Here is a 21,788-nt window from a genome sequence, read left to right as displayed (position 1 = left end):
TTAAAAAACAAAAACAAAAACAAAACTTTTCTTTCTATAATTCTGTTGTTAAAAGCACTTAAACAAAGTTAATGCCAAGTTTCTTTTTTAAGCAATAGTAAACACCATACAGATAAAACGTGGGTATTATGGGATCATGAGTTCAGAATCATCAATGATAACTGTTAGAATGCAGTTTGGGTGGAAGTGGTTGGGGTGCATATACTACCACTGTGTATTTTTAAAGTCATACCTACAAATATTTGAGAGTTTTAATTTGACTCTTTACCTATTTTTTTTTTGTTACATTGGCCTTAATAAATTAGTTCCAGGCATTCTTTCAACTATCATTTTTCCCCGTAGACATGGGATAAATGATAAATAGTTGGCTAGATGTGTGGTATACAAAGACAAGATATAGCCCCTGCCCTCCAGGAGCTTACAGTCTAAGGCAAGAAAACAGATAACTATATAGCAGTTTATAATATAATATATTATGGACTGTGATTGAAGTACGCTTACTGTACTGCAGTTAATACAGGAGGCATCATTTTGATGCATCTTATGCGCTGAATAAGCATTAGACACAAGGAAGGATTAGGAAGAATTCCAAATAGGGAAACTAGCCTGTGAAAAAACATATGGGCAAAGTAGAGTGTTTGGGGAGTTGCAAGCAGAATGGCATAACTGAAATATGAGTAGAACGGCCAGGCTCCTCTGTTTCTCATGAAGGAGCCTTCTCGTGAGCCCACTGAAGGAGTTTGATTCTGAAGGCTTGGGCACTTTTACTGGTGAGTTTTAAGCTTTGGGGGGCGGGTGTGACAGGATCAGATTTTCATGTTGTAACACTACAGGCTCCATGGGGAATGAATTTTGTGGTGATGGGTGAGGAAAAGAGTGAACCTATTATTCTAATCCAGGTGTAAAATGAGAGGGACATGCTCCAAAGTAGTAACAGGGAATGTAAAAGAGAATGTAATTTTTAAAATTTATTTTATTTTTTTGAGATGGAGTCTTGCTCTGTTGCCAGGCTGAACTGCAGTGGTGGGATCTGGGCTCACTGCACCCTCCATCTCCAGGTTCAAGTGGTTCTCCTGCCTCAACCTCGTGAGTAGCTGGGACTACAGGTGCGCACCACAACGCCCAGCTAATTTTTGTATTTTTAGTAGAGACGGGATTTTGCCATGTTGGCCAGGATGGTCTCGATCTCTTGGCCTTGTGATCTGCCTACCTCGGACTCCCAAAGTGCTGGGATTACAGGTGTAAGCCACCGCGCCTGGCCAAGAGAGTGTAATTTTGAGAGGTCTTAAGAAGGTACAGTCCATGGGGTTTGGTAATTGATGTCCTGTGGAGGTGCTTTGGGAAGGCTTGTGACTTCCAGCTTCTATCTTGAGCATCTTAGTAGGTGATGGTGCCAATTAGTGAGATAAGGATACAAGCTGAAAAGAAGGAACAGGTTTGAGCAGAAAAGGAAAGAGGTGAATTAAAAGTTGGATGTGTTAAGTATGAGGTCACTGTGGAACATTGAGGTTATTTAGTAGGTGGTTGGATATACAGGTCTAGGCCCAGGGAAGAGAAAAGGGGAGGCGAGTAGTAAGAGAGAGCGAGCGCTTAAAAATGTGTGAAACTATGTCATTTATTTATTTATTTATTTATTTGAGACGGAGTTTCGCTCTTGCCCAGTTTGGAGTACAGTGGCGCGATCTCGGCTTATTGCAGCCTCCCACTGCAACCTCCGCCTCCTGGGTTCAAGCGACTCTCCTGCCTCAGCCTCCCGAGTAGCTGGGATTACAGGCATGTGCCACCACACATGACTAATTATGTAATTTTAGTAGAGATAGGGTTTCTCCATGTTGGTCAAGCTGGTCCCGAACTCCCGACCTCAAGTGATCCACCCACCTCAGCCTCCCAAAGTGCTGGGATTATAGGGGTGAGCCACCGCACCTAGCCCTATGTCTTTATTTAAATAACTCAAGTATAGTTTGATTATAATGAACCCAGCATGTACTTACCTCCATCTTATTGGACTTGAATGTTTAACCAGTTTTCTTGCACAGGAAGTCAGCTGTTTCACTATGTCACTTGTGCATTTAACCACCAGGTTTCAAGAACTACTATTTTAAAATACAAAACACTGCAGTATTTTGTTCTTGCTGAGAAAATAGTTTAAAACAAATTAGGTTTTCACAGTACTCTTAGATCTTTTAGCAGCTTTTGATTCTATGGATGGGAGTCATCTGTGGGTCAAACTGCATGATGAGTTTAGAGCCCATGCTGTTAATATTACTTCAGAGCCTGTCTCCTAATACCACTGCCAGAATCAGAGTAGGTGACAGCTGTATTTTTATTATTTTTATTATACTTTAAGGTCTAGGATACATGTGCACAACATGCAGGTTTGATACATAGGTATACATGTGCCATATTGGTTTGCTGCACCCATCAACTCGTCATTTACATTAGGTATTTCTCTTAATGCTATCCCTCTCCCAACCCCCCAATCCCCGACAGACCCAGTGTGTGATGTTCCTTGCCCTGTGTCCAAGTGATCTCATTATTCAATTCCCACCTATGAGTGAGAACATGTGGTGTTTGGTTTTCTGTCCTTGTGATAGTTTGCTGAGGATGATGGTTTCTAGCTTCATCCATGTTCCTACAAAGGCCATGAACTCATCCTTTTTTATGGCTGTGTAGTATTCCATGGTGTATATGTGCCACATTTTCTTAATCCAGTCTATGATTGATGGACATTTGGATTGGTTCCAAGTCTGTGCTATTGTGAATAGTGCCGCAATAAACATACGTGTGCATGTGTCTTGACAGCTGTATTTTTACAGCTGAATTCCAGTGTTAAAGAGTATCAAGTCATGCTCTCCCTCTAGTAAATGTAGCTAGCAAATTTGATTTGTTTTTAGTGATTTCATATGTGCCCACCAATTGTGGTGATTAGGAAATCAAACTTCTACTCATGACACAATGGCCTTCTTGAGAAATAACTGTCTTTACCTGTGCTGGCTGCTCTAACAATATACCATAGATTGAGTAGCTTATAAACAACAAAAATTTACTTCTCACAGTTCCGGAGGCTGGAAAGACTCATGAAGGGTCCACTTTCTAGTTCTTAAAATGGTGCATCTTTGTGCCCTCATATAGTGGGAAAGGGCTGGAAATCTCTCTCGGGCCTTTTTGATAAGGGTGTGAATCCTATTCATGAAGGTTTCATCCTCATGACTTAATCACTTCCCAAAGCCCCACCTCCTAATAATATCACTTTGGGGATTAGGTTTTAACATGTGAATTTTGGGATGGACACAAACATTCAAACCATAGCAATGACTAATAGCTCTGAGAGGTTCAGAAGCAACTCATTCTCAACATATTTTTCTTTTCTTTTTTTTTTTGAGACAGAGTTTGCTCCTGTCGCCCAGGCTGGAGTGCAGTGGTATAGTCTCAGCTCACTGCAACCTCTGTCTCCTAGGTTCAAGTGATTCTTCTGCCTTAGCCTCCCAAGTAGCCGGGATTACAGGTGCCTGCCACCATGCCCAGCTAATTTTTGTATTTTTAGTAGAGACAGGGTTTCATCATGTTGATCAGGCTGGTCTCGAACTTCTGATCTCAGGTGATCCGACTGCCTCAGCCTCCTGAAGTGCTGGGATTACAAGCATGAGCCACCATGCCCGGCCTCTTTCTCAACATATTATTGAAACTGTTCTATCACATTGCTTTCTGCACCATAGTTTACTAAGAATATATAGAAAATATTTTATATATAAAATTTTTCACATCCTATTTATTCTTTACTTATAAAATGGGGATAAAATTTCTAACTTCATAAAGTTGTTGTGAGGATTAAAAGAGCCACAACAGTGCCTGTCACGTAGTAAGGGTTCAGAAAGTATTAGCTGTTACTGTAAGGAATAATAACAGCAATAATAAATAGCAAAGCTCCACTGGACCACAGTGAGTAGTGAGACTTCAAAGTTTGGGCTCCATAGTCCCTCAGTCCTACCACTAGCTTTGATTAACTGTGTTGCTTTGGGCATTACTTCTTTTTTGTTTCTTCATTTGTAAGATGACAGTAGATAAAGTTTTTATTGCAGAAAATTGTTGCAAAGATTACATTAGACAGTAAGGTACTTATCAACTGGCCCATGAGAAGCACTCAATAAGTGGTAGTTGTGGGCTGGGCACGGTGGCTCACGCTTGTAATCTCAGCACTTTGGGAGGCTGAGGCAGGCAGATCACGAGGTCAGGAGATGGAGACTATCCTGGCTAACACGGTGAAATCCCATCTCTACTAAAAATACAAAAAATTAGCCGGGTGTGGTGGCGGGTGCCTGTAGTCCCAGGTACTCGGGAGGCTGAGGCAGGAGAATGGTGTGAACTTGGGAGGTGGAGCTTGCAGTGAGCCGAGATCGTGCCACTGCACTCCAGCCTGGGTGACAGAGTGAGACTCCGTCTCAAAAAAAAAAAAAAGTGTTAGTTGTGTTTTGGAAATGAAGGTTTTGATTTGGGAAATGGTTGAGTTAGCAATAGGTAATGTTTCTAGTTATCCTTAAATGGTTAGATCTTCCTTATTTCCAGTGTAAAGCCCAGGCACTTGAGTAGATATGAAGATCTTTTTTGAGAATTATCCCAACTTTCTAGATGGTCTCTTCTGTGCTAGACTATGTTAATATCCTTAATGTTCAAGGGAAAATGTCACTTTTGACATATGCTCTTCTGGTAACTAAAGCATATAGATTCTTCAGGTTTTAGCACAAGTTCAACTTTATGTTGACTTTTATCCTGTTCCTGAAAAACATTATTGAAGCATAATTTTAAATAATCCTAGTCTAAAGGAGACTGAGATATAAACTGTCCAGATTCTGGAAATTCTATCCATGTATTGTCCTTTTGTTGCAAAGCAATATACCAGTAGTTTGTTAGCTTTGTCCTCTGCTTAAATGCTTTCACTAATTGGTGAATTACTATTACAACACTCATTGCCTTTTATTAATGGGTAATAAAACAAAAGGTTGAAAAGAGAAATTACATTAGAATTTCCCTGTTCTTAAAATTGCAGTTGAAGACGTTGCTTATTCATGACCCAAATATAAAGATCTTTGCTATGAATTTCTTTTAAAATTTTGAACTAAGATGAAAGTTTTTCCTTTCCTCTTTTTAAAATCACACAACAAACACTAAAATTTTAATGTGCTATATTTGTGTAGTGCTTTATAGTTTGCAAAGTTGCTTTCTAGGTTCTTAGTGCCTTTCATTTTTTCTTTTTAGTGCTGAAATGCACATTAAATATATATCTAGTTTAATACTTACAAGACTATCACTGTGTAATGTATATTGAAACTCAACGTTATTACCACTTTGAAAGCTCCCATGTGACTGTTCCTAAATACCCTCATCCCTTCTCCTTAAAGGTAATTAACATCCTGATTTTTATCATCATCGTCTTTATTTTTTGCTTTTTGAAATAGTTTTATACTAGTGTGTACCCTCTCCAACATCATACTTTTGCCTGTTTTTGAACTTTATATGAATGGTTGTAAAGCACTTTGAACTTTTATTATTTCTCTCACATTATGGCCTAGGAGTTGCCAATATTATCTTTCCTGATTGACAAACGGCGGATTTAGTCTGACAGAGGTTGCATCAGACACCATTTTAAAGGCATAGGTACAAATGCAGCCTTTAGGTATTTTGAGTAAGTTCTGCATGTTTATCATGCTGCCTTCCCTAGGTTCATCAGTTTGTCTTTTCTTTTTTTGCTGTCAGGAAACTAAGGGCAAGATTAGTGTTTAGTTGCAGTAGACTTTCAGTTCTCAGTTTCTAGTCATCTCTTTCCTCTGAATGCCTTATGAATGCTCTTTGTTTAACCTCTTTTCATTTTCCTCTTTTGGCTCTTAAGATTTATGGTTGATACTTTTAATTCTTAAGTTTTTAACATTATATCTAATCCTTATTGGAAATGCAAATTGTGACTATCATAATGCCATTTTTTTTTTTTTTTTTTGAGACTGAGTCTGGCTCTGTCGCCCAGGCTGGAGTGCAGTGGCCGCATCTCAGCTCACTGCAAGCTCCGCCTCCCGGGTTTACGCCATTCTCCTGCCACAGCCTCCGGAGTAGCTGGGACCACAGGCGCCCGCCACCTCGCCCGGCTAGTTTTTTGTATTTTTTAGTAGAGACGGGGTTTCACCGTGTTAGCCAGGATGGTCTCGATCTCCTGACCTTGTGATCCGCCCGTCTCGGCCTCCCAAAGTGCTGGGATTACAGGCTTGAGCCACCGCACCCGGCTCATAATGCCATTTATACTTTACCTCTACTGCCTTACACTAATCAGTTGGCTGTGGTCCCCAAGCACTATCTTGAACATTCTTTTTCTCATGAGAAAATCACTGTATTTGCCCCTTTTTTCAAAGCAAAATCTGTGATGATAGACTGAAGTATCGGGGGAACCCACCCCATTATTTCAACATAGGTTCTTTCTATTTTTCCCTAAGTGTCAGCCGGCCTGAGAAATAGAAAGAGTACAAAGAGAGGAATTTTACAGCTGGGCCGCCGGGGTGACATCATACATCATGGTAGGACAGTGATGCCCACCTGAGCCGCAAAACCAGCATGTTTTTATTAAGGACTTCAGAAGGGGAGGGGGTGTACAAACAGGGAGTAGGTCACAAAGATCACATGCTTCCAAGGACAAAAAGGAGAACAAAGATCACATGCTTCTGAGGCCAATAAAGATCACAAGGCAAAGGTCAAAATCAAAAACTCCTGATAAGGGTCTATGTTCAGCTGTGCACATATTGTCTTGATAAACATCTTAAACAACAGAAAACAAGGTTTGAGAGCAGAGAACCAGTCTGACCTCAAATTTATCAGAGAGTGTTTTTTTCCCCACCCTAATAAGCCTGAGGGTACTGCAGGAGACCAGGGCATATTTCAGTCCTTATCTCAACTGCATAAGACAGACACTCCTAGAGGGGCTGTTTATAGACCTCCCCCCAAGAATGCAATTCTCTTCCTAGAGTATTAATATCAATATTCCTTGCTAGGAAAAGAATTTAGTGATCTCTTCCCTGCTTGCACGTCTGTTTATAGGCTCTTCTTACCCGACAGGCGGTCAGACCTTATGGTTGTCTTTCCTTGTTCCCTAAAATCGCTGTTATTCTCTTCTTTTTCAAGGTGCACTGATTTCATATTGTTCAAACACACAAGTTTTACAATCAATTTGTACAGTTAACGCAGTCATCACAGTGGACCTGAGGTGACGTATATCCTCAGCTTACGAAGATAGCAGGATTAAGAGATTAAAGTAAGACAGGTGTAAGAAATTATAAGAGTATTATTAGGGAGGTGATAAATGTCCATGAAATCTTCACAATTTATGTTCCTCTGCCATGGCTCCAGCTTGTCCCTCCGTTCGGGGTCCCTGACTTCCTGTAACACTGAAGATATTTTGTGATTTAAAAAAGCAGATTTTTAGTCTTCCTCTTATATTTACCTATTATAATTTATCTTTGTATAATAAAGAAGTCTGTCCTATCACTTAGGTTTTTTTTTTTCTCATTCATAATTCAACTGCGTGATTGCTGTTAGGAAGTCGAACCTAATAGAAGGATATAGTGAGAATTTATTGAATGGAGAGCTCATTCATTTAAAACAAACACAAAACAAACCCTAATATATCAAAGAAGTTCTAAATTGTCTTAACTCTGTGCCTCTGTCTTAATTTTTTCACAGATATTCTTTGCTGTCATCAGCATATAACCTCAATGAGAATATGAATTTGCTATGTTTACTATTATATTTCAGTAGCACATAGATATTGTAATTACTGAATATTTCTACCTTTTTTTAAATGATGACTCAAACTAATAAAAATGAGTCAAAAGTTGCCATTTTTTTAAAAAGTAAACTTATCAAAACTTTGGGCTGTGTTTTAGAAAGAAAAGGAAAAAAAAAAGGAAGAGAAAAGGAGAGAAAAGGAGCCAGAAAAGCCGGCAAAACCACTTACAACTGAAAAGGTAAAATTCTTTTTTAAATTATTTTATTTTATTATTTTATTTTATTTTTTTATTATACTTTAAGTTCTAGGGTACATGTGCACAACGTGCAGGTTTGTTACATATGTATACATGTGCCGTGTTGGTGTGCTGCACCCATTAACTTGTCATTTATATTAGGTATATCTCCCAATGCTATCCCTCCCTGCTTCCCCCACCTCACAACAGGCCCCGGTGTGTGATGTTCCCCTTCCTGTGTCCCAGTGTTCTCATTGTTTAATTCCCACCTATGAGTGAGAACATGCAGTGTTTAGTTTTCTGTTCTTGCGATAGTTTGCTGAGAATGATGGTTTCCAGCTTCATCCTTGTCCCTACAAAGGACACGAACTCATCCTTTTTTATGGCTGCATAGTATTCCATGGTGTATATGTGCCACTTTTCCTAATCCAGTCTGTCATTGATGGACATTTGGGTTGGTTCCAAGTCTTTGCTATTGTGAATAGTGCCACAATAAACATATGTGTGCGTGTGTCTTTATAGCAGCATGATTTATAATCCTTTGGGTATATCCCCAGTAATGGCATGGCAGGGTCAAATGGTATTTCTAGTTCTAGATCCTTGAGGAATCGCCACACTGTCTTCCACAATGGTTGAACTAGTTTACAGTCCCACCAACAGTGTAAAAGTGTTCCTATTTCTCCACATCCTCTCCAGCACCTGTTGTTTCCTGACTTTTTAATGATTGCCGTTCTAACTGGTGTGAGATGGTATCTCATTGTGTTTTGATTTGCATTTCTCTGATGGCCAGTGATGATGAGCATTTTTTCATGTGTCTGTTGGCTGCATAAATGCAGTGTCTTCTTTTGAGAAGTGTCTGTTCATATCCTTTGCCCACTTTTTGATGGGGTTGTTTGTTTGTTTCTTGTAAATTTGTTTAAATTATTTGTAGATTCTGGATATTAGCCCTTGGTCAGATGAGTAGATTGCAGAAATGTTCTCCCATTCTGTAGATTGCCTGTTCACTCTGATGGTAGTTTCTTTTGCTGTGCAGAAGCTCTTTAGTTTAATTAGATCCCATTTGTCAATTTTGGCTTTTGTTGCCATTGCTTGTGGTGTTTTAGACATGAAGTCCTTGCCCATGCCTATGTCCTGCATGGTATTGCCTAGGTTTTCTTCTAGGGTTTTTATGGTTTTAGGTCTAACATTTAAGTCTGTAATCCATCTTGAATGAATTTTTTTATAGGGTGTAAGAAGGGATCCAGTTTCAGCTTTGTACTTATGGCTAGACAATTTTCCCAGCAACATTTATTAAATAGGCAATCCTTTACCCATTTCTTGTTTTTGTCAGGTTTGTCAAAGATCAGATGATTGTAGATGTGTGGTATTATTTCTGAGGACTCTGTTGTGTTCCATTGGTCTATATCTCTGTTTTGGTACCAGTACCATGCAGTTTTGGTTACTGTAGCCTTGTAATACAGTTTGAAGTCAGGTAGCGTGATGCCTCCAGCTTTGTTCTTTTGGCTTAGGATTTTCTTGGCAATGCGGGCTCTTTTTTGGTTCCATATGAACTTTAAAGTAGTTTTTTTCCAATTCTGTGAAGAAAGTCATTGGTAGCTTAATGGGGATGGCATTGAATCTATAAATTACCTTGGGCAGTATGGGCATTTTCACAATATTGATTCTTCTTGTCAATGAGCATGGAATGTTCTTCTATTTGTTTGTGTCCTCTTTTATTTCATTGAGCAGTGGTTTGTAGTTCTCCTTGAAGAGGTCCTTTACATCCCTTGTAAGTTGGCTTCCTAGGTATTTTATTCTCTTGGAAGCAATTGTGAATGGGAGTTCACTCATGATTTGGCTCTCTGTTTTTCTATTATTGGTGTGTAAGAATGCTAGTGACTTTTACACATGATTTTGTACCCTTGAGACTTTGCTGAAGTTGCTTATCAGCTTAAGGAGATTTGGGGCTGAGACGATGGGGTTTTCTAAATATACAGTCATGTCATGTGCAAACAGGGACAATTTGACTTCCTCTTTTCCTAATTGAATACCCTTTATTTCTTTCTGCTGCCTGATTGCTCTGGCCAGAACTTCCACCACTATGTTGAATAGGAGTGGTGAGAGAGGGCATCCCTGTCTTATGCCAGTTTTCAAGTGGAATGCTTCCAGTTTTTCCCCATTCAGTATGATATTGGCTATGGGTTTGTCATAAATAGCTCTTACTATTTTGAGATACATTCCATAAATCCCGAATTTATTAAGAGTTTTTAGCATGAAGGGCTGTTGAATTTTGTCAAAGGCCTTTTCTGCATCTATTGAGATAATCATGTGGTTTTTGTCTTTGGTTCTGTTTATATGCTGGGTTACATTTATTGATTTGTGTATGTTGAACCAGCCTTGCATCCCAGGGATGAAGCCCACTTGATGATGGGAGGTAAGCTTTTTGATGTGCTGCTGAATTCAGTTTGCCAGTATTTTACTGAGGATTTTTGCATCAATGTACATCAGGGATATTGGTCTAAAATTCTCTTTTTTTTGTTGTGTCTCTGCAAGGCTTTGGTATCCGGATGATGTTGGCCTCATAAAATGAGTTAGGGAGGATTCCCTCTTTTTCTGTTGATTGGAATAATTTCAGAAGGAATGGTACCAGCTCCTCCTTGTACCTCCGGTAGAATTCGGCTGTGAATCCCTCTGGTCCTGGACTTTTTTTGATTGGTAGGCTATTAATTATTGCCTCAATTTCAGAGCCTGTTAACTGGTCTATTCAGAGATTCAGCTTCTTACTGGTTTAGTGTTGGGAGAGTGTATGTGTCCCGGAATTTATCCATTTCTTCTAGGTTTTCTAGTGTATTTACGTAGAGGTGTTTATAGTATTCTCTGATGGTAGTTTGTATTTTTGTGGGGCTGGTGGTGACATCCCCTTTATCATTTTTTATTGCATCTGTTTGATTCTTCTCTCTTTTCTTCTTTATTAGTCTTGCTAGTGGTCTATCAGTTTTGTTGATCTTTTCAAATAACCAGCTCCTGGATTCATTGATTTTTTGAAGGATTTTTTGTGTCTCTATCTCCTTCAGTTCTGCTCTGATCTTAGTTATTTCTTGCCTTCTGCTAGCTTTTGAATGTGTTTGCTCTTGCTTCTCTAGTTCTTTTAATTGTGATGTTAGGGTGTCAGTTTTAGATCTTTCCTGCTTTCTCTTGTGGCCATTTAGTGCTATAAATTTCCCTCTACACAGTGCCTTAAATGTGTCCCAGAGATTCTGGTATGTTGTATCTTTGTTCTCATTGATTTCAAAGAACATCTTTATTTCTGCCTTCATTTTGTTATGTACCCAGTAGTTATTCAGGAGCAGGTTGTTCAGTTTCCATGTAGTTGAGTGCTTTTGAGTGAGTATCTTAATCCTGAATTCTAGTTTGATTGCACTGTGGTCTGAGAGACAGTTTGTTATAATATCTGTTCTTTTACATTTGCTGAGGAGTGCCTTACTTCTAACTATGTGGTTGGTTTTGGAACAAGTGCAATGTGCTGAGAAGGCTGTATATTCTGTTGATTTGGGGTGGAGAGTTCTGTAGATGTCTATTAGGTCCGCTTGGTGCAGAGTTGAGTTCAATTCCTGGATATCCTTGTTAACTTTCTGTCTCGTTGATTTGTCTAATGTTGACAGCGGGGTGTTAAATTCTCCCATTATTATTGTATGGGAATCTAAGTCTCTTTGTAAGTCTCTAAGGACTTGCTTTATGAATCTAGGTGCCCCTGAATTTGGTGCAGTATATTTAGGATAGTTAGCTCTTTTTGTTGAATTGATCCCTTCACCATTATGTAATGGCCTTCTTGTCTCTTTTGATCTTTGTTGGTTTAAAGTCTGTTTTATCAGAGACTAGGATGCAACCCCTGCCTTTTTTTGTTTTCCATTTGCTTGATAGATCTTCCTCCATCCCTTTATTTTGAGCCTATGTGTGTCTCTATATGTGAGATGGGTCTCCTGGATACAGCAAATTGATGGGTCTTGACTCTTTATCCCATTTGTCAGTCTGTGTCTTTTAATTGGAGCATTAAGCCTGTTTTTATTTAAGGTTAATATTGTTATGTGTGAACTTAATCCTGTTACTATATTAGCTGGTTATTTTGCTTGTTAGTTGATGCAGTTTCTTCCTAGCATCAATGACCTTTACATTTTGGCATGTTTTTGTAGTGGCTGGTACCGGTTCCTTTCCATTTTTAGTGCTTCCTTCAGGAGCTCTTGTAGGGCAGACCTGGTGGTGACAAAATCTCTCAGCATTTACTTGTCTGTAAAGGATTTTATTTCTCCTTCACTTATGAAACTGAGTTTGGCTGGACATGAAATTCCGGGTTGAAAATTCTTTTCTTTAAGAATGTTGAAAATTGGCCCCCACTGTCTTTTGGCTTGTAGAGTTTCTGCTGAGAGATCTGCTGTTAGTCTGATGGACTTCCCTTTGTGGGTAAACTGATCTTTCTCTCTGGCTACCCTTACCATTTTTTCCTTCATTTCAACTTTGGTGAATCTGACAGTTATGTGTGTTGGAGTTGCTCTTCTCGAGGAGTATCTTTGTGGCGTTTTCTGTATTTCCTGAATTTGAATGTTGGTCTGCTTTGCTAGGTCGGGGAAGTTCTCCTGGATAATATCCTGCAGAATGTTTTCCAACTTGGTTCCATTCTCCCCGTCACTTTCAGGTACACCACTCAGACGTAGATTTGGTCTTTTCACATAGTCCCATATTTCTTGGAGGCTTTGTTCATTTCTTTTTACTTTTTTCTGTAAACTTCTCTTCTTGCTTCATTTCAGTCATTTGATCTTCAGTCACTGATACCCTTTCTTCCAGTTGATTGAGTCGGTTACTGAAGCTTGTGCATTTGTCACGTAGTTCTTGTGTCATGGTTTTCATCTCTATCAGGTCGTTTAAAGATTTCTCTGCATTGGTTATTCTAGTTAGCCATTCATCAAATCTTTTTTCAACGTTTTTAGTTTTTTTGCACTGGGTTCGTAATTCCTCCTTTAGCTCAGAGAAGTCTGATTGTCTGAAGTCTTCTTCTCTCAACTCGTCAAAGTCATTCTCTGTCCAGCTTTGTTCCGTTGCTGGAGAGGAGCTGCATTCCTTTGGAGGGGGAGAGGTGCTCTGATTTTTAGAATTTCCAGCTTTTCTGTACTACTTTTCCCCCATCTTTGTGGTTTTATCTACCTTTGGTCTTTGATGATGGTGATGTACAGATGGGGTTTTGGTGTGGATGTCCTTTCTGTTTGTTTTTCCTTCTAACAGTCAGGACCCTCAGCTGCAGGTCTGTTGGAGTTTGCTTGAGGTCCCCCTACAGACCCTGTTTGCCTGGGTATCAGCAGCAGAAACTGCAGAAGAGTGAATATTACTGAACAGCAAATGTTGCTGTCTGATTGTTCCTCTGGAAGGTTTGTCTCAGGGGTGTACCCAGCCGTGTGAGGTGTGAGGTGTCAGTCTGCCCCTAGTTGGGGGGATATCTCCCAGTTAGGCTACTCGGGAGTCAGGGACCCACTTGAGCAGACAGTCTGTCCATTCTCAGGTCTCAAACTCCGTTCTGGGAAAACCACTGCTCTCTTCAAAGCTGTCAGACAGGGACATTTACATCTGCAGAGGTTTCTGCTGCCTTTTGTTTGGCTATGCCCTGTCCCCAGAGGTGCAGTCTACAGAGGCAGGCAGCCCTCCTTGAACTGGCGTGGGCTCCACCCAGTTCGAGCTTCCCGGCCACTTTGTTTACCTACTTAAGCCTCAGCAATGGCGGGCACCCCTCCCACAGTCTCACTGCTGCCTTGCAGTTAGGTCTCAGACTGCTGTGCTAGCAACCAGGGAGGCTCCGTGGGCATGGGACCCTCCAAGCCTGGTGCAGGATATAATTTCCTGGTGTGCCGTTCGCTAAGACCCTTGGTAAAGCCTGTATTAGGGTGGGAGTGACCCGATTTTCCAGGTGTTGTGTTCATGCCCCAGTGAGATGAACCTGGTACCTCAGTTGGAAATGCAGAAATCACCCATCTTCTGTGTCACTCATGCTGGGACCTGGAGGCTGGAGGCTGGAGCTGTTCCTATTCGGCCATCTTGGCACGGATCTCAGATTTTTTTTTTTTAATCTATTAGGATTACCATTTTATTTGTATACTTATATATTAGTGACTTTCTGGATATTTATAATATGTACATAATCATTATTTTCAACAAGCAATTGTTGAGTGAATGCTCTGTGCTCAGCATGTCCTTCTAGCTTGTGCCTATATTATTTGTCATCAGTTATTGATATGTGTGGGTATAAATTATCTGAGTTCCTTGGCGGCAGGTATTCTTCTGTGAATGACATAGAGAATGGTGTTTTTAGCTTTCATACACAGACTTAGAAGACTTAGAATTTTAGAGAATGAAGAGACATAAATGAAAGGGGCTTCAGAAAAGACTCTGTGCTTAAGGTTAGCCTTTGAGCTACCTCTTAAATAATAGGTAGGATTAAGGTGGAAGACAGGGGTACATGTTTAAGAGAACAGCCTGAAGAATGCATGAAAAGTGTAAATAAAATATGTTTAGAAAAATAGTGAATTTTAAGAAAAGGATTTGTCTATGTATAGAAAGTAGTGAAAAATAAGACCAGAGTGGTAGATTCAACTCAAATTGTAAATGTTTATTCTTCTGGGGGGAGGAAAGGCTGTGAGCAGCACTTCCAAGTTCTAAAGCACATGGTACTCCTAATTCAGAAGGGTTTTTTGAAGATTATTTTAGCAGTGATATGCAAGATAGATGTGATTAGGCAAAGCAGAGGTACTGAGAACGTTGTACTTTGTAAAGGGATTGGTTAAATATTCATGGTGGCTTGGCTTTGAATGCATTTCATCATAAGAGCATGGAATCATACTAAGAGAATTGTCAGTAAAGGAAGCATCCTTGATTTTAGTTGTTGAAATTTTAAAAATCAACTTTGTTGAGGCATAAATTGCATACTGCAAAAGTACATCCATTAAAGTACATAATAGAAGTATTGTATATAAGAAAGAAGGTCCATTCTGCTGTTCAACATTTGGATTATCTAGAGGTTTTAACTATTCTAAATAATGCTGCTTTGAAGCTTTTGTATATGGAATCTAAGCTTGTATTTTTTTAGGGTGACTTAGTAGTGGAATTTCTGCATCATAAAGTATGTGCGTCTTCAAGTTTACTGGATAATGTCAAACTTTTTTCCAAAGTGTATACCAAAGGTACTCTTACCATCAAAGTAACTTCACGTTCTCTGCAACACATAGTGTTGTCAGTCAGGGATTTTAGCATTTGTGATACGGTGAGTATGTAATGGTATCTCATTAAATTTTTACTGTTCATTTCCTTGATTACAAAATGGGACCCAGTGCCTTTTCATGTCTTTTTTGCTTTCTTTTTTTCACTATAGCGTCATTTATTTTACATTTAAAAAATGAAAATAATACATGTGAAAATATGGCACGTGTTTTTTAAAAAGTGGAACTTTAAATGGGGTGTGATGGTGCACATCTGTAGTCCCCAGCTACTTGGGAGGAGGCTGAGGTGGGAGGATCACTTGAGCCCAGGAATTTGAGGCTGCAGTGTGCTATGATCATACCTGTGAATAGCCACTGCACTGGATCCAGCATGGGTAATACAGCAAGACCCCCTTTAAAAAAAAATACAGAAGGGAATGAAAAACAAAAATCTTCCTTTTCATAGGCCTGGTTCAGGTCTTTTGCCAATTTTTCTGTTGGATTGCCTGCTTTTCCTCATTAATTTGTAGCTGTCTATACACATATACATACGTATAGGAGATGCTAGTCCTTTTTCAGTTAAGTGTTTGCAAATACCTTATTTCTTCGTTATGGCTAATTTTGTTTCTGTTTTAATTTATTTTATTTTAATTTTTTAATTATTATACTTTAAGTTCTAGGGTACATGTGCACAACATGCAGGTTTGTTACACAGGTATACATGTGCCATGTTGGTTTGCTGCACCCATCAACTCGTCATTTAAATTAGGTATTTCTCCTCTAATGCTATCCCTCCCACGGCCCCCCACCCCTCGACAGGCCCCAGTGTGTGATGTTCCCTGCCCTGTGTCCAAGTGTTCTCATTGTTCAGTTCCCACCTATGAGTGAGAACGTGCGGTGTTTGGTTTTTTGTCCTTACGATAGTTTGCTGAGAGTGATGGTTTCCAGCTTCATCCATGTCCCTGCAAAGGACATGAACTCATCCTTTTGTTATGGCTGCATAGTATTCCATGGTGTATATGTGCCACATTTTCTTAATCCAGTCTGTCATTGATGGACATTTGGGTTGGTTCCAAGTCTTTGCTATTGTGAATAGTACCGCAATAAACATACGTTTGCATGTGTCTTTATAGTAGCATAATTTATAATCCTTTGGGTATATACTCAGTAACGGGATCGCTGGGTCAAATGGTATTTCTAGTTCTAGATCCTTGAGGAATTGCCACACTCTCTTCCAGAATGGCTGAAGTAATTTATACCACCACCAGCAGTATAAAAGTGTTCCTATTTCTCCACATCCTGTCCAGCACCTGTTGTTTCCTGACTTTTTAATGATCGCCATTCTAACTACCATGAGATGGTATCTCTTTGTGGTTTTCATTTGCATTTCTGTAATGACCAGTGATGATGAGTATTTTTTCATGTGTCTGTTGGCTGTGCATAAATGCAATGTCTTCTTTTGAGAAGTGTCTGTTCGTATCCTTTGTCCACTTTTTGATGGGGTTGTTGGTTTTTTTCTTGTAAATTTGTTTAAGTTCTTTGTAGATTCTGGATATTAGCCCTTTGTCAGATGAGTAGATTGCAGAAATGTTCTCCCATTCTGTAGGTTGCCTGTTCACTCTGATGGTAGTTTCTTTTGCTGTGCAACTCTTTAGTTTAATTAGATCCCATTTGTCAATTTTGGCTTTTGTTGCCATTGCTTGTGGTGTTTTAGACATGAAGTCCTTGCCCATGCCTATGTCCTGCATGGTATTGCCTAGGTTTTCTTCTGGAGTTTTTATGGTTTTAGGTCTAACATTTAAGTCTTTAATCCACCTGCAATTAATTTTCATGTAAGGTGTAAGGAAGGGATCCAGTTTCAGCTTTCTACCTATGGCTAGACAGTTTTCCCAGCAACATTTATTAAATAGGCAATCCTTTCCTCATTTCTTGTTTTTGTCAGGTTTGTCAAAGATCAGATGGTTGTAGATGTGTGGTATTATTTCTCAGGCCTCTGTTCTGTTCCATTGGTGTATCTCTCTGTTTTGGTACCAGTACCATGCAGTTTTGGTTACTGTAGCCTTGTAGTATAGTTTGAAGTCAGGTAGCGTGATGCCTCCAGCTTTGTTCCTTTGGCTTAGGATTGTCTTGGCTATGCGGGCTCTTTTTTGGTTCCATATGAACTTTAAAGTAGTTTTTTCCAATTCTGTGAAGAAAGTCATTGGTAGCTTAATGGGGATGGCATTGAATCTATAAATTACCTTGGGCAGTATGGCCACTTTCACGGTATTGATTCTACCTATCCATGAGCATGAAATGTTCTTCCATTTGTTTGTGTTCTCCTATTTCGTTGAGCAGTGGTTTGTAGTTCTCCTTGAAGAGGTCCTTTACATCTCTTGTAAGTTGGATTCCTAGGTATTTTATTCTCTTTGTAGCAATTGTGAATGGGAATTCACTCATGATTTCGTGCTCTGTTTGTCATTGTTGTATGGGAATGCTTGTGATTTTTGCACCTTGATTTTGTATCCTGAGACTTTGCTGAAGTTGCTTCTCAGCTTAAAGAGATTTTGGGCTGAGACAATGGCGTTTTCTAAATATACAACCATGTCATCTGCAAACAGGGACAGTTTGACTTCCTCTTTTCCTAATTGAGTACCCTTATTGAGCTCTTATTATTTTGAGGTACATTCCATCAGTACCTAGTTTATTGAGAGTTTTTAGCATGAAGGGCTGTTGAATTTTTCAAAGGCCTTTTCTGCATCTGTTGAAATAATCATGTGGTTTTTGTCATTGGTTCTGTGTAGGTGATGGATTACATTTATTGATTTCTGGTTGTTGAACTAGCCTTGAATCTCAGGGATGAAGCCGACTTGATTGTGGTGGATAAGCTTTTTGATGTGCTACTAGATTCGGTGTGCTGGTATTTTATTGAGGATTTTTGCATCGATGTTCATGAGGAATATTGGTCTAAAATTCTCTTTTTTTGTTGTGTCTCTGCCAGGCTTTGGTATCCGGATGATATTGGCCTCATAAAATGAATTAGGGAGGATTCCCTCTTTTTCTATTGATTAGAATAGTTTCAGAAGGAATGGTACCAGCTCTTCTTTTTACCTCTGGTAGAATTTGACTGTGAATCCCTCTGGTCCTGGACTTTTTTTGATTGGTAGGCTATTAATGATTGCCTCAGTTTCAGAGCCTGATATTGGTCTATTCAGAGATTCAGCTTCTTCCTGGTGTAGTCTTGGGAGGGTGTATGTGTCCAGGAATTTATCCATTTCTTCTAGATTTACTAGTTTATTTGAGTAGAGGTGTTTATAGTATTCTCTGATGGTAGTTTGTATTTCAGTGGGATTGGTGGTGATATCCCCTTTATCATTTTTTATTGCATCTATTTGATTCTTCTCTCTTTTCTTCTTTGTTAGTCTTGCTAGCAGTCTGTCAATTTTGTTGATATTTTCAAAAAACCACCTCCTGGATTCATTGATTTTTTGAGAGGTTTTTATGTTTCCATCTCCTTTAGTTCTGCTCTGATCTTAGTTATTTCTTGCCTTCTGCTAGCTTTTGAATGTGTTTGCTCTTGCTTCTCTTGTTCTTTTAATCGTGATGTTAGGGTGTCAGTTTTAGATCTTTCCTGCTTTCTCTTGTGGCCATTTAGTGCTATAAATTTCCCTCTACACAGTGCCTTAAATGTGTCCCAGAGATTCTGGTATGTTGTATCTTTGTTCTCACTGGTTTCAAAGAACATCTTTATTTCTGCCTTCATTTCGTTATTCATCCAGTAGTTATTCAGGAGCAGGTTGTTCAGTTTCCTTGTAGTTGTGTGGTTTTGAATGAGTTTCTTAATCCTGAGTTCTAATTTGATTGGATTTGGTCTGAGAGGTAGTTTGTTGTGATTTCTGTTCTTTTACATTTGCTGAGCAGTGCTTTACTTCCAATTATGTGGTCAATTTTAGAATAAGTGTGATGTGGTGCTGAGAAGAGTATATATCCTGTTGATTTGGGGTGGAGAGTTCTGTAGATGTCTATTAGGTCTGCTTGTTGCAGAGCTGAGTTCAAGTTCTAAATATCCTTGTTAACCTTCTGTCTTGTTGATTTGCCTAATATTGACAGCAGGGTGTTAAAGTCTCCCATTATTATTGTGTGGGAGTCTAAGTCTGTTTGTAGGTCTCCAAGTACTCACTTTGTGAATCTGGGTGCTCCTGTATTTGATGCATATATATTTAGGATAGTTAGCTCTTCTTGTTGAATTGATCACTTTACCATTATGTAATGGCTTTTTTCGTCTCTTTTGATCTTTGTTGGTTTAAAGTCTGTTTTATCAGAGACTAGGATTGCAACCCCTGCTTTTTTTGCTGTCCACTTGCTTGGTAAATCTTCCTCCATCTATTTATTTTGAGCCTGTGTCTGTCTCTGCACGTGAGATGGGTCTCCTGAATACGGCACCTGATGAGTCTTGACTGTTACACAATTTGTCAGTCTGTGTCTTTTAATTGGGGCATTTAGCCCATTTACATTTAAGGTTAATATTGTTATGTGTGAATTTAATTCTGTCATTGTGCTGTTAGGTGGTTATTTTGTTCATTAATTCATGCAGTTTCTTCATAGCTTCAATGGTCTTTACGATTTGGCATGTTTTTGCAGTCACTGGTACTGGTTGTTCCTTTCCATGTTTAGTGTTTCCTTCAGGAGCTCTTGTAAGGCAGGCCTGGTGGTGACACAATCTCTCAGCATTTGCTTGTTTGTAAAGGATTTTATTTCTCATTCTCTTGTGAAACTCCGTTTGGCTGGATATGAAATTCTGGGTTAAAAATTCTTTTCTTTCAGAATGTTGAATGTTGGCTCCCACTCTCTTCTGACTTGTAGGGTTTCTGCCGAGAGACCGCTGTTAGTTTGATGGACTTCCCTTTGTGGGTAACCTGACCTTTCTCTCTGGCTGCCCTTAACACTTTTTCCTTCATTTCAACCCTGGTGAATCTGACAATTTTGTGTCTTGGGGTTGCTCTTCTTCAAGAGTATCTTTGTGGTGGTCTCTGTTTTTCCTGAATTTAAATGTTGGTCTGTCTTGCTAGGTTGGGTAAGTTCTCCTGGATAATATCTTGAAGAGCGTTTTCTAACTTGGTTCTATTCTCCCCATCCCTTTCAGGAACATCAATCTAACATAGAGTTGGTCTTTTCATATAGTTTCATATTTCTTGGAGTGTTTGTTCATTTCGTTTTACTCTTTTTTCTCTAATCTTGTCTTCTCGCTTTATTTCATTAATTTAATCTTCAATCCCTGATATCCTTTCTTCCACTTGATGGAATCAGCTATTGAAGCTTGTGCACGCGTCACAAAGTTCTTGTGCTGTGGTTTTCAGATCCATCAGGTCTTTTAAGGTCTTCTCTACACTGTTTGTTCCAGTTAGCCATTCGTCTAACCTTTTTTCAAGGTTTTTAGCTTTCTTGCGATGGGTTAGAACATATTCCTTTAGCTCCGAGAAGTTTGTTATTACCGACCTTTTGAAGCCTACTTCTGTCAACTCATCAAAGTCATTCTCCATTAGCTTTATTCCGTTGCTGGCGAGGAGCTGTGATCCTTTGGAGGAGAAGAGGCGCTCTGGTTTTTAGAATTTTCAGCTTTTCTGCCCTGATTTCTCCCCATTTTTGTGATTTTATCTATCTTTGGTCTTTGATATTGGTGACCTACAGATGGGATTTTGGTGTGGATCTCCTTTTTGTTGATATTGATGCTATTCCTTTCTCCTTGTTAGTTTTCCTTCTAACAGTCAGGTCCCTCCACTGCAGGTCTGTTGGTGTTTGCTGGAGGTCCACTCCAGACCCTGTTTGCTTGGGTATCACCAGCAGAGGCTGCAGAACAGCAAATATTGAAGAGCTCTAAATACTGCTGCCTGATCCTTCCTCTGGAAGTTTTATCCCAGAGGAGTACCCACCTGTGTGAGGTGTCTGTCAGCCCCTACTGGGAGGTGTCTCCCAGTTAGGCTACACGGGGGTCAGGGACCCACTTGAGGAGGCAAGTGTGTCCATTCTCAGAGCTCAAATGCTGTGCTGGGAGAACTACTGCTCTCTTCAGAGCTGTCAGGGAGGGACGTTTAAGTGTGCAGAAGTTTCTGCTGCGCCTGAAACTATGCCCTGCCCACTGAGGTGGAGTCTATAGAGGCAGTGAGTCTTGCTGAGCTGCGGTGGGCTCTACCAAGTTTTAGCTTCCCAGCCACTTTGTTTACCTACTGAAGCCTCAGCAATAGCGGATGTGTGTCCCCTTGCCTGGCTGCAGCTTTGCAGTTTGATCTCAGACTGCTGCGCTAGTAGTGAGTGTGGGACCTGCCAAGCCAGGCACAGGAGAGAATTTCCTGGTCTATCAGTTGCTAAGACCATGGGAAAAGCACAGTGTTTAGGTGGGAGTGTCCCGTTTTTCCAGGTACAGTCTGTCATGGCTTCCCTTGGCTAGGAAAGGGAAATCCCAGACCCCTTGTGCTTTCCCGGTGAGGTGATGCCCCGCCCAGCTTCAGCTCGCCCTCTGTGGGCTGCACCCACTGTGCAACCAGTCCCAGTGAGATGAACCAGGTACCTCAGTTGGAAATGCAGAAATCACCCATCTTCT

At 39.9% G+C, this 21,788-nt stretch overlaps 1 protein-coding gene across 5 annotated transcripts in view; it reads left to right on the top strand.

The window, feature by feature from the left end:
* Positions 1 to 21,788, top strand: part of SMAP1 (small ArfGAP 1) — a 186,922-nt gene that overhangs the window by 109,717 nt on the left and 55,417 nt on the right. For 4 of the 5 annotated variants that reach the window (XM_015136676.3, XM_015136675.3, XM_015136674.3 and 1 more), the window contains one exon: positions 7,920 to 8,000. The exons of the other annotated variant lie outside the window; for it this stretch is intronic. In XM_015136676.3, the coding sequence (XP_014992162.3) occupies positions 7,920 to 8,000 (81 nt within the window). The remainder of the gene's footprint in view (positions 1 to 7,919; positions 8,001 to 21,788) is intronic. 5 annotated transcript variants of the gene reach the window in all.

Source organism: Macaca mulatta, chromosome 4, assembly GCF_049350105.2.
Source record: "Macaca mulatta isolate MMU2019108-1 chromosome 4, T2T-MMU8v2.0, whole genome shotgun sequence".
Classification (NCBI taxonomy): Eukaryota; Metazoa; Chordata; class Mammalia; order Primates; family Cercopithecidae; genus Macaca; species Macaca mulatta.
The sequence above is the reverse complement of the archived record's forward strand: the minus strand, read 5'-3'. Positions and strand labels throughout refer to the sequence as shown.